This window comes from Neomonachus schauinslandi, chromosome 1, assembly GCF_002201575.2.
Source record: "Neomonachus schauinslandi chromosome 1, ASM220157v2, whole genome shotgun sequence".
Taxonomy (NCBI): Eukaryota; Metazoa; Chordata; class Mammalia; order Carnivora; family Phocidae; genus Neomonachus; species Neomonachus schauinslandi.
This window is the reverse complement of record NC_058403.1, coordinates 105,149,427-105,165,503: the sequence shown is the minus strand read 5'-3', so window position 1 is coordinate 105,165,503 and position 16,077 is coordinate 105,149,427. Positions and strand designations below refer to the sequence as shown.

Genomic DNA, 16,077 nt, shown 5'->3' with positions numbered 1-16,077 from the left:
CATCCCCCCACCCACCTCTCTTCTGGTAGTCACCAGTTTGTTCTCTGTATTTAAGAGTCTGTTTTTTGGTTTGTCTCTTTTTTCTTTGTTCCTTTGTTTTGTTTCTTAAATTCCCCATACAAGTAAAATCATATGGTATTTGTCCTTCTCTGACTTATTTCACTTAGCATTATACTTTCTAGATCCATCCATGTTGTTGCAAATGGTGAGATTTCATTCTTTATAGCTGAGTAGTATTCCATTTGATATATATACGTACGTATGGACGTGTGTGTGTGTGTGTGTGTGTATCTAACCTCTTCTTAATCCATTCATCTATGAAGGAACATTTGCGTTGCTTCCATATGGTGGCCATTGTAAATAATGCTGTAATACACATAGAGGTGCATTTTATCTTTTTGAATTAGCATTTCTGTATTCTTTGGATGAATACCCAGGCGTGGAATTACTAGATCATATGGTAATTCTATTTTTAATTTTTTGAGGAACCTCCATACTGTTTTCCACAGTGGCTGCACCAGTTTGTATTCCCACCAACAGTGCGAAAGGGTTCCTTTCTGTCCACATCCACACTAACACTTGTTCCTTGTGTTTTTTATTTTTGCCATTCTCATAGGTGTGAGGTGATATCTCATTGTGGTTTTAGTTTGCATTTCCTTGATGATGAGTGATGTTGAGCATCTTTTCATGTGTCTGTTGGCCATCTGCATATATTCTTTGGAAAAATGTCCATGTCTTCTGCCCATTTTTTAATTGGATTATTTATCTTTTTTGGTGCCGAGTTGTATAAGCTCTTTATATAGTTTGAATATTAACTCTTTATTGGATATATCATTTGCAAATATCTTCTCCCATTTAATAGTTTGTCTTTTTGTTTTGGTGATGGTTTTTCACTGTGCAAAAGCTTTTTATTTTGGTGTAGTCCTAATAGTTTATTTTTGCTTTTGTTTCCTTTGCCAAAGGTAACATATCTAGAAAAATGTTTCTGTGGCTGATGTCAAAGAGATTACTGCTTATGTTTTCTTCTAAGAATTTTGGAGTTTCAGGTCTCACATTTAGGTCTTTAATCCATTTTGAGTTTATTTTTGTGTATGGGGTAAGAAAGTCCAATTCTGTTCCTTCGCACGTAGCTGTCCAGTTTTCCCAAAACTATTTGTTGAAGAGACTGTCTTTTTTTTCCATTGCATATTCCTGCCCTCTTTGTCATAGATTAATTGACCATATAATTGTGGGTATATTTCTGGGCTATTTTGTTCCATCAATCTATGTGTCTATTTCTGTGTCAGTACCATACTGTTTTGATTACTACAGCTTTGTAGTATATCTTGAAATCTGGGATTGGGATACCTCCAGCTTTGTCCTTTTTCAAGATTGTTTTGCTATTTAAGGATATTTTGTTCCATGCAAGTTTTAGGATTATTTGTTCTAGTTCTGTGAAAAATGCCATTGGTATTTTGATAGGGATTGCATTGAATCTGTTGATTGTTTGGGTAGTATGGATGTTTTAACAAAATTTTTCTCCCAGTCAGTGAGCATGGAATATCTTTACATTTGTTTGTGTCATCTTCACTTTCTTTCATCAATGTTTTATGGTTTTCAGAGTACAGGTCTTTCACCTCCTTAGTTAAATTGACTCCTAGATACTTTATTATTTTTAGTGTATTTGTAAATGGGATTGTTTTCTTAATTTCTTTTTCTGCTACTTCATCATCGTATAGAAATGCAGCTGATTTCTGTATATTGATTTTGTATCTTGAAACTTTATTGAATTCATTTTTCAACTCTAGTAGTTTTTTGGTGGAGTATTTAGGGTTTTCTACATATGTCATCTGCAAATAGTGACAGTTTTACTTCTTCCTTACCAATTCAGATGCTTTTTATTCCCTTTTCTTGTCTGAGTGCTGTAGCTGGGATTTCCAGTATTGTGTTGAATAAAAGTGATAAGAATGAACATCCTTGTCTTGTCCCTGAGCTTAGGAGAAAAACTCAGTTTTTCACCATTGAATAGGATGTTAGTTCTGGGTTTTTCATATATGGCCTTTATTATGTTGGGGGTATATTCCCTCTAAACCTATTTTGTTGAGAGTTTTTATCATGAATGGATGTTGTATTTTGTCCAATGCTTTTTCTTCATCTACTGAAATGATTGTATGGTTTTTATCCTTTCTCTTGTTGATATGATATATCGTGTTGATTGATTTGCAAATATTGAACCACCTTTGCATCCCAGGAATCAATCCTGCTTGATTGTAGTAAATGATTTTTTTTAAATGTATTGTTGGATTCAGTTTGCTAATATTTTCTTGAGGATTTTTGCATCTGTGTTCATCAGAGATATTGGTCTGTAGTTCTCTTTTTCAGTGGTGTCTTTTTCTGGTTTTGTTATCAGGGTAATGCTGGCCTCATAGAATGAATTTGGAAGTTTTCCTTACTCTTCTGTTTTTTGGAAGAGTTTGAAAAGAATAGGTAGTACTCTTCTTTAAATGTTTGGTAGAATTCACCAATGAAACCATCTGGTCTTGGACTTTTGTTTTTGGGAGTTTGTTGGTTACTTATTCAATTTCATTGCTAGTAATCAGTATGTTCAAATTGTCTATTTTCTCCTGATTCACTTTTGTGAGGTTATATGTTTCTAGGAATTTATCCATTTCATCTAGGTTGTCCATTTTTTTTGGCACATAATTTTTCAAGACTATTATAGTTTTTAAAGAGTATTATATGCATTTTTAAAAAATTGTAGAAAATTACCACTCAGTAACTGATTCATGGGGCTATTGCTTTTGTGATGGTACTCAAAACTTTGTAGAGCCTAGAAATAAACAGGAAATAGTACAGCCTTCTAGAACCATTATGTAGTAGAGTACTACTCTACTTCATTGGGAGGATTATGAGAATTATGAGGAATTTTTATGTATTTCTTATTTGTTTATATATAACAAAAACGTTGCACCCGCACCTATTGCAATAAAGGAAAAATGTTAAATGGGACTAAACAGATCTGAGATTTTTATAACTTTAGATTCATGATTAATCATTAAGACAGATGATTTTTCTTCTTTTTAAAACTAGTTTCATTTATGAAATATCAAAGTCAATAAAAACCTGAAATGTACTCTAATCCCACCACTTTAAAAATAAAAATAAACAAATCCTCCCTTTGCTTATCTTCTCTCATTTCACAGTGTGACAATATGGGGCATGTCCTTCCCAACTAGTCCCCATAGTTAAATTGTTCTATCTATCTATCTATCTATCTATCTATCTATCTATCTATCTATCTATCCACATTTACTTGTAAGTACAAAAACATAAGTATGAAACCAGGGGAATCAAGCTGTACATATTAACCTAAAATCTACTTTTTCTGCAATTAAAATAATTTTAGACATACACATGATTTGTAGGTTATTTCTTGGTCTTAGTATTATAAAAAATTATACAAATGGCCATCCTTATGTAAATGTGATAGATACTGGAGCAGCATTGTTAGGTCAAAGAATAATGCATATTTTTTTAAATTATTTTCTAAAAAGGAATATACCAATCTGATGGATGAGCTGGTTTTATTTGTTTAGTTATACATTTATTTAGTAATGCGTTTTAGCTACTTTTTATAATTTTGTGCTTCTTTTTCTGGGAACCAGCTCTTCATGTTCTTAAGCTATTTTTCTTTTGAGTTGTTTGTCTTGATCTTATTAATTTTTCAGGAGCTCTTTGTATATTAATAATGTTCACTCTTTGTCAGTTACACATGTTGCAAAAATTTTCTTCCAGGCTGTCATTTCATTGTGAAGTTTTTTTCCTCCCCATGAACCTAATCTGAAAGACAATGTTGAGAGGTGCCTGGGTGGCTCAGCTGGTTAAACATCTGACTGCAGCTCAGGTTATGATCTCAGGGTCCTGGGACGGAGCCTCAGTTGGGCTCCCTGCTCAGCAGGGGTTGGGGGGGGAGAGTCTACTTGTCCCTCTCCCTCTGTACCTCCCTCCACTTGTATGCTCACTCACTCTCTCTCTCTCAAATAAATGAATAAAAGTCTCTTAGAAAAAAGATAATGTTGAATTTGAAGACATTTATTGCAGTTTAGAAGTTAGAGATCTTTATTAACCTATAAAAAAAACTTGGAAAGATCTTAGACTCACACTGGAAAAAAATAATTTTGGTGTTCAATCATTTAATTTAAAATAGAGACTTTTGGGGCACCTGGCTGGTTCAGTCCATAGAGCATATGACTCTTAATCTTGGGGTTGTGAGTTTGAGCCCCATACTGGACATAGAGATTATTTTTTAAAAATTAAAAAAATTTAAAACTAAAATAAAATGCCAGATCATAGAGAATATATTTATATTAATATTTCACATATATGTAATTTTTTAACAGTGATAATTATATCAGTCAGTTGTTTCCAAAGTTTTTGTATGAGTTTGGTATTTCTCATTAACTGATTTTTAATATATTTGTAAGCACTCGCCTTTGAAACCAAACAAACAGTGCGTCAAGTTTCAACTGTGTCATTTATGAGCTAGGACTCTTCGCGCAAGTTATTTAACCTCACTAAACCTCCATCTCCTTGATTATACGATGGGCTATAAATATTCCTACCTCGCAACATTACTATACAGAGACTGAAATTAGATAATTCACATTGAGCACAGTATCTGTCACATAATAAGCACTTAATAAATGTTATTTTTGTCATTATCATCATCATTCTTAGTAGTGCAACTGTTAGTCTTCATACCCTAGATGAGGGCAGCCTTTACTAAGTAACATTCTAAGGCCACCACAATGAATAAGCACATTCTAGCACTAGAGAAAGCTACCCCAAATTCCTACCCCCAAAAAATCCCTTCTCAGGCCTTCATGTCCAATTTGTAAAACACGAGTAAAACCCAACCTGCCTCTTAAAACTCTTACCATTCCTGCCCTAGCACTTGCCCGTGTGATTTGAGTGATGTACCATGAGAAATAACTGCTCCCCCAAAAAAGAAATAATCTATGTAAGCTTGTTGTACCAAGCTGAAAAACAAGGCAGCAGTGTGCTGCCTAGAAAGTTCTTATCCCTCTTTTCTTTTTAATCTAGTTGATTAAAAAAGATTCAAGAAATGGTTCAGGATGGCAATCAACAGAGAACATAAAATCGAGGAGAGAAAGAATGGAGAAAGTTGCTGTGCTTTTTACTGAATCGCCGTTGCTTTAATACTTACCGGTGTGCGCATCATTTCAAAATTCTCTCTTTTAAATCAGTTTTCTTCAAGCCTCAAACAACTTAACAGAAATACCTTAAATTCTCTGACCCTTTGAATAAGTCAAGGAATTCTCTTAGGAACTAATCTCTCAGGATGGATAAACCAGTTCAACTGAAATTCAAATTGACCCAGGTTCAAACTTTAACACAAAATTTCAAACTTCTGGGACTGAAGAATTGAGATCATTTATTAGTATGTTGTTACTGTTTATTTTGTAGTTCATAGTTTTAGCCAAAGACAAAGATATTCATGAATCCAAGAGCATCAGCTAAAAGGATATTTCTAGGCAGGCTGAAATTAGGGAATTGAGTGAATTTTCAGGGAAAGAAAGTGGGAGGGGGAGGGGACATGAGATTTCTAGACCCAAAATAAAGTTTGAAGAGGTTTACAAATCATTGTCCTTGGGTTTCATTGATGCTTGTTTTGTGATGAAGGTGACCTTACTGAACACTGGAGATTCTTATGCATGTTATATTTAGAAAGTGTTCTTAGAGGACAGAAGTCCAATTCATGTAGAGTTCAGGTCACTTGAGTGCTGGTGACTTTGGCCACCTGAGCTGGTTTACAGAGTGTAAAATGAGCTTGACTTGTACATAATGCAGTTTTCAAAAAATTCATATGAAAGACCTTTTCAGTGAGCCCAAGTTCCTTTAGTTAGATCCAGTTAGGAACAACATGCTCCTTGGATTCACAAGAGGGAGGTAGAAATTTCACAATGGGAGGTTTATTGTATCCATTTAGAATCCCAAGGTCCTCTCAAGCTCTGAAAGTCTATTCATTCAGCCATTCCACAAACATTCTTTAAGTCCCAATTTTACCAGTGTTAAAATTTAGCAGATCAAGTTTCCTTAGTATCTTACAGGTAAGAATAGAAATAGTTTGGTAAGTCAAATTGTAAGACTAAAGTAAACTGTGCTTTTATAGGCAAAGGCTGTGTCTGAGTGTATATTTGTCTTTCAGGTGAATGACACTTTTGTTATGTGATTCAAACCACAAACTCATTATCATGATTTGAGGAGTAGGAGAGGAAAATAATCTGAGAAGCTGCTTAGACCTTTTTAATGAATGGCAAATGTCAAACCCAACTTCTCTGAACTTTTATTTTAAAAATTTAATTTATGATTTTTTCAATGAAAGAGGAAATTTCTTAACAGATGGCTTCACCACAATTTCTTCCCAGTGTTCCATGTTCATACTTAACTGAAATCACCCACTCAGGATAACCATGTTTCATCATGGGAGGGGTAGCCACAGACCTTATTCTAATACAGCACAGTTTTATTTTTTATTTTTTTATTTTTTTTAAAGATTTCATTTATTTATTTGACAGAGAGAGAGATCACAAGTAGGCAGACAGGCAGGCAGAGGGAGAGGGAGAAGCAGGCTCCCTGCTGAGCACAGAGCCCCATGTGAGGCTCGATCCCAGGACCCTGGGATCATGACGTGAGCCGAAGGCAGATGCTTAACCAGCTGAGCCACCCAGGCGTCCCACAGCACAGTTTTATAAAAACAAGCAGGGGCGCCTGGGTGGCTCAGTTGGTTAAGCGACTGCCTTCGGCTCAGGTCATGATCCTGGAGTCCCGGGATTGAGTCCCGCATCGGGTTCCCTGCTCAGCAGGGAGTCTGCTTCTCCCTCCCGCTCCCCCCTCTTGTGCTCTTTCTCTCTCTCACTCTCTCTCTCAAATAAATAAATAAAATCTTTAAAAAAAACAAAAAAACAAAAAAAAAAAACCCAAGCAGACCTGTCTTAAGTCATGACTGAGAGGTCTGCCAAGAAGAAGGCGGAAAATTATATACGGAAAAATTGCCCATCATTTAAGGCAACATTTTTTTTTCAAGCTGGAAAGGAAAGCAAATGTGTGGACACCGCATGTTTGAATAGAACCCTCACAGAATCGCCAGACTACTGATTTCCTTATTTCTACACAGTTCAACAGACAACACGGAACACCTGAACCATCTCTGACCATGCCAGTCTGCTTAACTTCTGAAATGGGCGTATTTCTTTAGATGCCTGTGAAGTTGGCTTACATTGAATTAAAGTTTAGCTTATAAACAATACAATTCCTATTCATCTTAAGAACCTAAAAGAAAAATCAACTTCGATTTCTTTTTACTACAGTCACTTGAAAGCTATTTTCTTATCACCCAGCCACCCCATCCCTCCCCCCCCCAAAACCTTTGGCACATGTGTTCCTTTAAAAAAAAAAAAAAAGCTATTTTCTTTACATAACATCATTTAGTATCCTGTGGACTTTTGAGGAATTGCCAATTAGCTTGCAGACATCTCCTCAAGGACGGGGAGCTTTTTTCCTGCTTCTCCTATATTCACGCCCACAGATACTGGGTTAGTGCCGAGGGACAGGCTGAAGTCCAAAGTGCCTTCAGCAAGTGCATTCACTGCAGCAGCGCACTTGCCTACCTTAGGTTATGATTAGCAGCCCGGATGCCCCTCTGCAGCCAAGGTTAATGCCTTTTTGCACGTCTACTTAAACTTAAAACAATACCTGGCTCCAAGCCAATGCTCAACAAACATTTGCTAAGTGGGGCTACAACATGACTATTTGCTCATTGGAGATAAACCCTGAATGGCTTTGTTGAGCATGTCTTTATGTTGCTACAATTTAACTATTTCTATAAGATTAAAGCATCCAAATGGGAAAGGGCAGGAGTGCCTGATTTGGTTTGTAGTCACATGAAAGATTAAAGCATAAAGATCGTTTAACTCTAGTTTGTCTTTGGATAAATGAGGAAACCAAGGCCCAAAGATGCTGAGACAATGTCAGCAAGGCCCAAATCAGTACCCTGCACACCAAACCCTTTGCCTCGCCTGCACATAGACCTCGCCTCTGAATGCCAGGCTGCTCCGTCCACCAGCCAAGAGCTCCGTGTGCTTGACTAACGTGCGGCTCAGACTTCTGTGGCTCCCACCAGTCTGCTTTCCCCCTGACTTCCCTGTCTTACTAAGAGTCCCTTCACTTTTCAGGCCAAATATCTGAGAGTCATCCTCAATTCCTTGACCTCCACACTCTGTACCCAGCACACCTACCAGTCCCCTTATTTCTACTTATGCAACTTGTCCCGATTTTGAACACTTCGTCCCAACTTGGCCCACTTTCCCTGCTGTCGTGACCTCTCAATGGCCACCCTCCCTGCTTTCACTCCTGCCTCCTCCAGGTCATCCTCAGCAGACCCGTGACCAGCTCAAAATGGAAATCCGATAAAGTAATTTCCCCTGTTTAACTCCTCCCTTCCCAGCCCCCCACCCCCACCCCCGCCCAGTGATTTTCCATCTCACAGAGAGTAAAACCCAGAATTTCCACCATGGATTTCAAGGCTTGATGTGATTGAGATTTTCAAAGTTAGGGACAGGGTCTCTTTGAGGCACAATCTCCTTCTACTTCATTTCAGAGTCAGCGTGGGGGTTCAGGTGGGTCACTGATGTGACGTAACACATGATTTCTTATATTCTTGCATGAATACACCTGAATCTCAGCCTAAATATCCAGGGAAAAAATGCCTTCCTGAGAAAGAATGGAGAGGCACGGAATGATCACTTACGATGAGACTGACCTTCATATGGAGTTCCTGCCATTATTTACGGGTACACATTACTACCTTGAGCGGTGACCTGTGCCCAACATGCTCTCACTGCACTGTTTGCTCCTCGGGGATAAATACGGTGTCCATGCATCTCTATACCCCGGGAGCCCAGCACATTTTGGGGATCATACTGGGATTTAGCCCATGCTTAGGACATGGGAGAGTGAATGACTCAAGTCCTGGCCGACCACACAGCACTACAAACGGGCCGAACCAGCTGCAGCTTTTTCTCGTAGTTACTCTCTGCTCATGCTGAGCTGTTTAGAAGAGACACCGAGGGATAGGGCCATTATCAGAAAGGGGGACACTTGCTTTCAGTGCCAGGAAGGGCCAGAACTGTCACTAAATGCCTCCCTCCAAAACCAGGAGGTCCAGTGAAAATCCTTAGCATTGAGTCTTTGGCACCTCTCATTCTGAACCTTTCCAGATGTTAGCACCACTGTGATAATCACCACATTTCTATAGATTACTGTGCTTACAAAGTGCTTGACAGCTGGTTTTATTTGCTCTCCCGGAGCAGTGATCATGAAGGTAGTATGTATTGTTATCTCCACTGCAGATCAGAGACCTGAGTCACCAAAAAAAAAAAGGGGGGGGGTGTTTCAAATAACCCAAGTGGAAACACAGAGCATGCTAGAGGACAGATTTCCAACCTTTCCAACCTGTGATACCCTATTATTTGTTCGTTTGGTTATTCTGTCCTCCCCTTACTTCCTCCAATACATATACTTGCTTCCAAAAAGTGGCTCATATCATAGTGCTTTTTAAGGTTAATTTAATTTCAAGCTGCCCCTTGAGAGAGCTGGCAATACCCCAGGCCTGAAAGTCACTGCAGTTTTTCGAGAGCAAGCATTGGACCTTGTAACACCCATCTGCCCTAATCTCTTCATCAATGCTTCTTTTAACAAGCTACTATCACAGACAATCCTTTCTCAATGAATGAAAAATATTTCCGGAACTATATCCAAGCACTTCATTTTCCTGTCAGAAAAGTAATTGTGGCTGGCTGGTATACCAGTTTGAAAAATCAAATTTAAATGAGCCAAATTTAAATTTATAAGAGCCTCATTTAACATGCAATTAATTTTATGCCTATAATAAAAAGAGAAAAACCACCGGTCTTCCTGAGGAATTAAATAGGCTGATAAGGAAATGCTGTGCCTCATGGAAATGAGATAAATTTGTTCTTGAACTGTCATCCTTTTGGTTGCATAATATTATATACAATACATTCTATTTCAGGGAAGTATTAATTTTACTGAAATTAAATCATTTTTTCTGAGTACTCCTAGGAATGTGACCAAATGGTTAGGGCTAAAACTTAGATTATTGGTTCCAGATTTTTTTTTAAGTTCTCTCTCTCCTTTATATTACCTAACTCTTTATAGCTTCTAGTGTTTTCGTTTCTTCCCCCAAAGAACAGGGAATAATAGAAATGGTAGAACTCAGCTATATTTAAGGTTCTTCAAACTTTGTTTCAATCAGTAAAAGGTTGAGCAAAACCTTCATTTGCCAATCCTTTTATTCCTGTTACAACACATGTGTACATTAAGATGGACTTGGCAATCATTTATTTCTGACTTACCATTTTAATGTTTTTGATGTGCAATAAATATATCCCATCCCACTGTAAGCCCGTTAAGTTATTCATAACATGACAGTGATTTGCATTTTTTCAAGAAGAAAGAAGTTAAACTCTTGGGCTACTTTTTATTCTAAACTTTGCTCCTGGATACGGCCACGAATGAGTCACCGTGAAAGATCATTACTGGGTATGTGTTTTCTGGTGAGGTAGGAGTACTGAAATTATTGAGAAAGTTATAAGACTTTTTTTTAAAGATTTATCTATTTTAGAGAGAGAAAGAAAAAAAGAGAGCAGGGGGGTAGGGGCAGATGGAGAGAGAGAGAGTCTTAAGCAGACTCCACACTGAGTGTAGAGCCTGATGCAAGGCTTAATCTCACAACCCTGAGATCGCAATCCTTGAGATCATGACCTGAGCTGAAACCATGAGTCACATGCTTAACTGAACTGTGCCACCCTGTAAGACTTTTCTTTGTTGAGGACAAAGACAGCCTTTGATATATTTTTTAAAGGTTCTAGGGGCCAATTAATATATCGTTGTATTCAGTGTCTTTTTGAAACCAATACAGTGCTTTTTTTAAAGTAAATGTTTGAAGGAAACCAAACTTGAACTATTTCTATTTTATTTTATTTAAATTCAATTAATTAACATATGGTATATTATTAGTTTCAGAGGTAGAGTTCAGTGATTCTTCAGTTGTGTAGAACACCCAGTGCTCATCATATCACGTGCCCTCCTTAACTCCCCTCACCCAGTTACCCCATCCCCCCATCCACCTCCCCTCCAGCAACCCTCAGTTTGTTTCCTAAGGTTAAGAGTCTCTTAAACTTTAACTATTTCTTTTTTTTTTTTTTAAGATTTATTTATTTATTTGACAGAGAGAGACACAGCAAGAGAGGGAACACAAGCAGGGGGAGTGGGAGAGGGAGAAGCAGGCTTCCCACCGAGCAGGGATCCCGATGCGGGGCTTGATCCCAGGACCCTGGAATCATGACCTGAGCCCAAGGCAGACGCCTAACCGACTGAGCCACCCAGGCGCCCCCAACTTTAACTATTTCTAATAGTGCTTACATTTGTACTTTTTGGGTTTTTCCTGCCTTGGTTGCCAGGGCTGAAGGGCTCCCTCCAGAGGCTGCAGCTCGAGTATGTGGACGTAGTCTTTGCAAACCGACCAGACAGCAACACCCCCATGGAAGGTGAGTGAAGAAATTTGATGAAAGACTCTAGAGTTATTGATTCTAACTGGATGACTCATTTCACTACTAGTAGGAAATGAAATACATTCAGACTGATTTGGTTGAATGGGGAAAATGAACACTTTTCCAGTCAATGTCTTTCAGTCTCAGCATTTACCCTCAAGGCCAGAGCTCTGCATCCTGCATCTTCATTCCTTTTTGAAGCACCCACAGGCATTGGGACTGTGGCTCCTGCTGGTTACAGTGCTCCCTTTTTCCAGGTTCATCTCACTTCTGCAATTTCATCAACTGAAAGAATCAAATTAATTGGAAGGGGAGTTTATAACCCAGCCATCATTATTTAGGAGTAAGTCCCTTGATGATCTTCCTCTTTTGTAATGACTAGGTCTGATTAGCTTCCAATCTGTGGTAACAGGTGCTAAGTGGTACCATGAGCAGAGGTTTATAGGAGTGACTACTTCAAAATGAGACTCTTCATTGCAATTTGGGTTTTGATTTTCAAGGAGCTGCAACATTTTAGTCCCTTTTTGTTACAACTGTTTGAAGACAATAGGCATCTTCCTGTGGAAACTTTGAGAATGTTCCTAAAACTAAATTTTCTTCAATTTACATTTATTTATGGAGTCTACCTAAGATGATTGAGAAAGAAGATAGTTTGGGGGGGACATATTAGCATGTTCTACTTAATTGAGATTTATAGTCTTATGGATTAGACTTACCTTAGGTGAATAAGAACAAAGATATCTGGGGGATAAGAGGAAAAAAGAATGTTCTGTCATTTAAGGCTTATAATATGACATACAGTTACACATTTTCAAAGAATTAGAATAGGGCAAATTCTATTAACTATTCAAAATTATACTGAAGATAAATTTGTCCTTGATGATTCAAAAGGTGGTCCAGGATCTTATAATAAATCAGGTTCTATAAAGGTTTATTCTTGCTATAGGGTTATAGAAGTTATAGAAGTACAAATGATTGCACATAGGAAAGTATATATGAATTTTTCTGTAGGTTGCATTTCTGACAAAATATTATGGAAATTATTTTCCTTGCCATTTATCTCTTAACTACAGAGAAATGTTAAAAATATATTTTTATATGTCTAATTTTCTCTTAGAGCCTTCTGCTTTCTTGATTCTGAGTAAATCAGGAGTTTATCATAGAACAATATCAGTGTTGGAAATTCATAATAAGAATTATCCATGGAAATGACATAAAAATGCATATTTTTATCAAGGCGAAGAATAGGTATTTCATAAAGCAGTCATAAACATCTTATTAGTGTAAGAAGTGCTTATTACAAGGATAACATGATGTCACACTCTCCTCAATGACACACTGAAAGAGAATGCTAAAACTATCTGATAAACAAAAGTGTCAAATAAAATGCCATTTGGTGGGGACTGTGAAAGACTGAAATTGCTTCCAAGTGCCTAGTGCCACTATTTACTTTGGAAAAGAATCCTTTGCAATTACACCATGTACAGGATAGAAAAACATTTGGGATTTTCCCGGGTCTTTTTTTTTTTTTTGCCCATTTTGCGCATCCTGCCCCTATGTCTAATTTTAGAGCTGTAATTCAGGAATCTCTCAAACAGAAAACATTATAATTTGCATTCTATACCTAGAGAAGGAGGAAGTTCTCAATTAGGATCTAAGCTATGTGATATTGATAAGATAATGATGTCTTTTGTGTGAACATTATGTGTTGAAGTTTAGTAGAAGGGAGCTTCAGAGTGCTAAACAAACCAACGGCAACAACATTCGAAACACCAGATTGCTGCCCAGTAGAATTTGTAACTGCAGCATTGTCCAGCCTTTGCTAGAATTGGAGAACATGTTAATTTTCCCCGCATTTCTCATATAAAATTCCACAGAGCAGAAAATTTTATCAAGCTGTTTTGTCAAGAGTCACTGTCCAAGTTCAGAAGTCTAATGAAGGAGGCCAAACAATAGAAATTTGCACTTGATGATAAGATCAAGGAACATGGCATTTTGTAGCTCTGCGGCCATCCACCATTTCAATGCTGGAATGTAGTCCGCTCTCCCCACCCTCCACCAAAGGGATCCACTCCTAGCTGGCCCATCAGGCTCTAAGGCTTATTCCTCTGGGAGGATTTAGCAGGGACATACCAAAGAAATTCCTCAAGTAGGACTTGTTCCAGATTGAAGTCGCTTCCCTGTAATTTCTCCCTGGCTTTCAGAAAATGTGTATCCTCAAACTTAGTATGCTAATTTGTTCCAAGGTGGGCCTGGTGGAGATGCTGGTGTGATACTAGTCTCTGGAAACTTATTCTCTGCTTTTTGTGTCTTCTACTTTACTGTAGCAGAGGGCAGCACTGATCTGGGCAATAGAGAGAAGAAGAAATAGGAAAGAAAAAGAAAATGAGAACTAGACAGGGATTGCCAGGAGGCCTTGGGTGCATTTGCTCCCTTAAAAATGGAAGAATATGGCATCTAAGCTATTTCTGGATTCCATGTTGTTATTAAGATTCATTTCTGCCATGAGTTTCTAAGTCATAAGTTGTGTGTGAGTGAAGGTTGTACGTGTACAATGGGGTCTACCTCAGAGGGCTATTAGTGTTTCTAAAAACAGCAAGAAACTAAATATTATATATAATCAGAATTACCCTTCAAAAGCCTACAGTAGTTCTTTGTTAGTCAATGTTACTCTATAGTCTTTAATTAGTTTTCAATTTCCTCTGCAAATATAGTGACAAAACCATGACTGGATACTTGCCCAGCCCCCCAAACCCCCCCTTTTCTAATTTTTGTAATGGTCAGAAAACCCTTAATATCGTTCACATACTTTTCTTTATTTCAGCAACTCACATTGGCAATTTTAGGTTCGACTGCATCCATTCCTGTCTAATATAAGTGATGTAACTGTGGCTGCCAAGTGCATAGTGATAAAGTTTCATATATTAAATCTACATATGTTGGCACTGTACTGCGTGTGTGTGTCTGGGTATCTCATATTAGACCCTTAGCCTTTGAAAATCATTTTTATTGATTTCAACCATTCCTATCAACTCCGTGGAGCCACGGCACATGCTAAGCTATAATTTTGGTGAGGCACCTGGTTTAAACCCCAGGGACCTAATGAGAGAGCCCAGCGCAGCTTTCTGAGACACGTTTTAAACTTTGATTTAAGTTTATTAAAATGCCAACCCATTCGTTTGATTTGCACCTTGAAAGGATGTTAATTGGGAATGTTTCTAAAATAAACCAAGATGAGTTTCATTCAGTTTCTCCATATCCTATGGCAACTAACTGAGCCAGAAAAAGATGAGCAGTGGCATCTTCTTCATAATATATAGGCATCATATATCCAATTAGTTGGTGTCTTCCCTTCTTCTTTAGAAAACCAGTAGACAAAAAGTGAGCCCTCTCAAAAGAATGGCTGTAAATTCCAAATGTGCCATCAGTGGAGAACATGGTTAAGATGCTTAATTTGCAATCTGCAAGCCTATGCAGTGCAATTACATTTTACAGCATGGGACGATGTTCCTGACAACAGAGGGGAACTCTTGTACTTTTCCCTCTGTCCTTCTTGTTTATTTTTTCTGGTTCACCTAGTAGGAAGTCATTTTTCTTTCACAGCATCTGCCATACCATCTGTCTCTTCTACAATATCTGGCATCGATGGGTGTGTTTCAATCCCAGAAAGAAAAAAAAAAAATCAGCCCCGTATCCCATTTCTTCTTTCTTATGCTGCTGTGTTCTTACCAGAGTCACTGACAGTTCCTTGTACTCTCTGCTACTCATATTCTTAATTCTCTCATTTCCATAAATCCCAGTGTGTATTTCAGAATCTTCTCCTGAGCTCATACAAAAGAAACTTCATTCCAACATAAGTCAGCCTCGAAAGGGATAGACACAGAGCATTTGTGTGTCTGAGGACCTGTATTAGAGGTTTTTTGGTTTGGTGTTCTGTCATTCCCAAGTGTCAGGCTAATTTCTCTCTATATAGCCTTCTCATTGTTCCAGAGAGTGAGTGAGTGAGCATTACTAGAGGGCAGGAGTCTACAAACCATGGACTACTTGTGAATAACAGAAAAAAAGAGGGGAACTGTTTTTGTTTGCATAGCTTTTTATTTTTTTTTAAGATTTTATTTATTTGACAGAGAGAAAGCAGGGGGAGCGGCAGGCAGAGGGAGAAGCGGGCTCCCCACAGAGCGGGGATGAGAATCAATCCCAGGACCCTGGGATCACGACCTGAGCCGAAGGCAGACACTCAACCGACTGAGCGACCCAGGTGCCCAGTTTGCATAGCTTTTTAAAAAGGAAAAGAGAAATCCCACCAATGTGTTGATCTGAGAATATGATGATTTTTTAATGAAATCATATTTTAATTTAAAAAACATTTGGAATTCAGCCTTCTAACTTTTATTTAGAGCTTTTTGCCAAAACTAGTTAATCTCACAGACTCTCTTAGTCATTA

The 16,077-nt window shown here is 37.9% G+C and overlaps 1 protein-coding gene across 5 annotated transcripts in view; it reads left to right on the top strand.

Moving 5' to 3' along the window:
- The window catches only part of KCNAB1 (potassium voltage-gated channel subfamily A regulatory beta subunit 1), a 399,097-nt gene that overhangs the window by 325,924 nt on the left and 57,096 nt on the right, over positions 1–16,077 (top strand). For 3 of the 5 annotated variants that reach the window (XM_021702559.2, XM_021702560.2, XM_021702561.2), the window contains exon 8: positions 11,544–11,630. The exons of the other annotated variants lie outside the window; for them this stretch is intronic. In XM_021702559.2, coding sequence (XP_021558234.1) covers positions 11,544–11,630 — 87 coding nt within the window. The remainder of the gene's footprint in view (positions 1–11,543; positions 11,631–16,077) is intronic. 5 annotated transcript variants of the gene reach the window in all.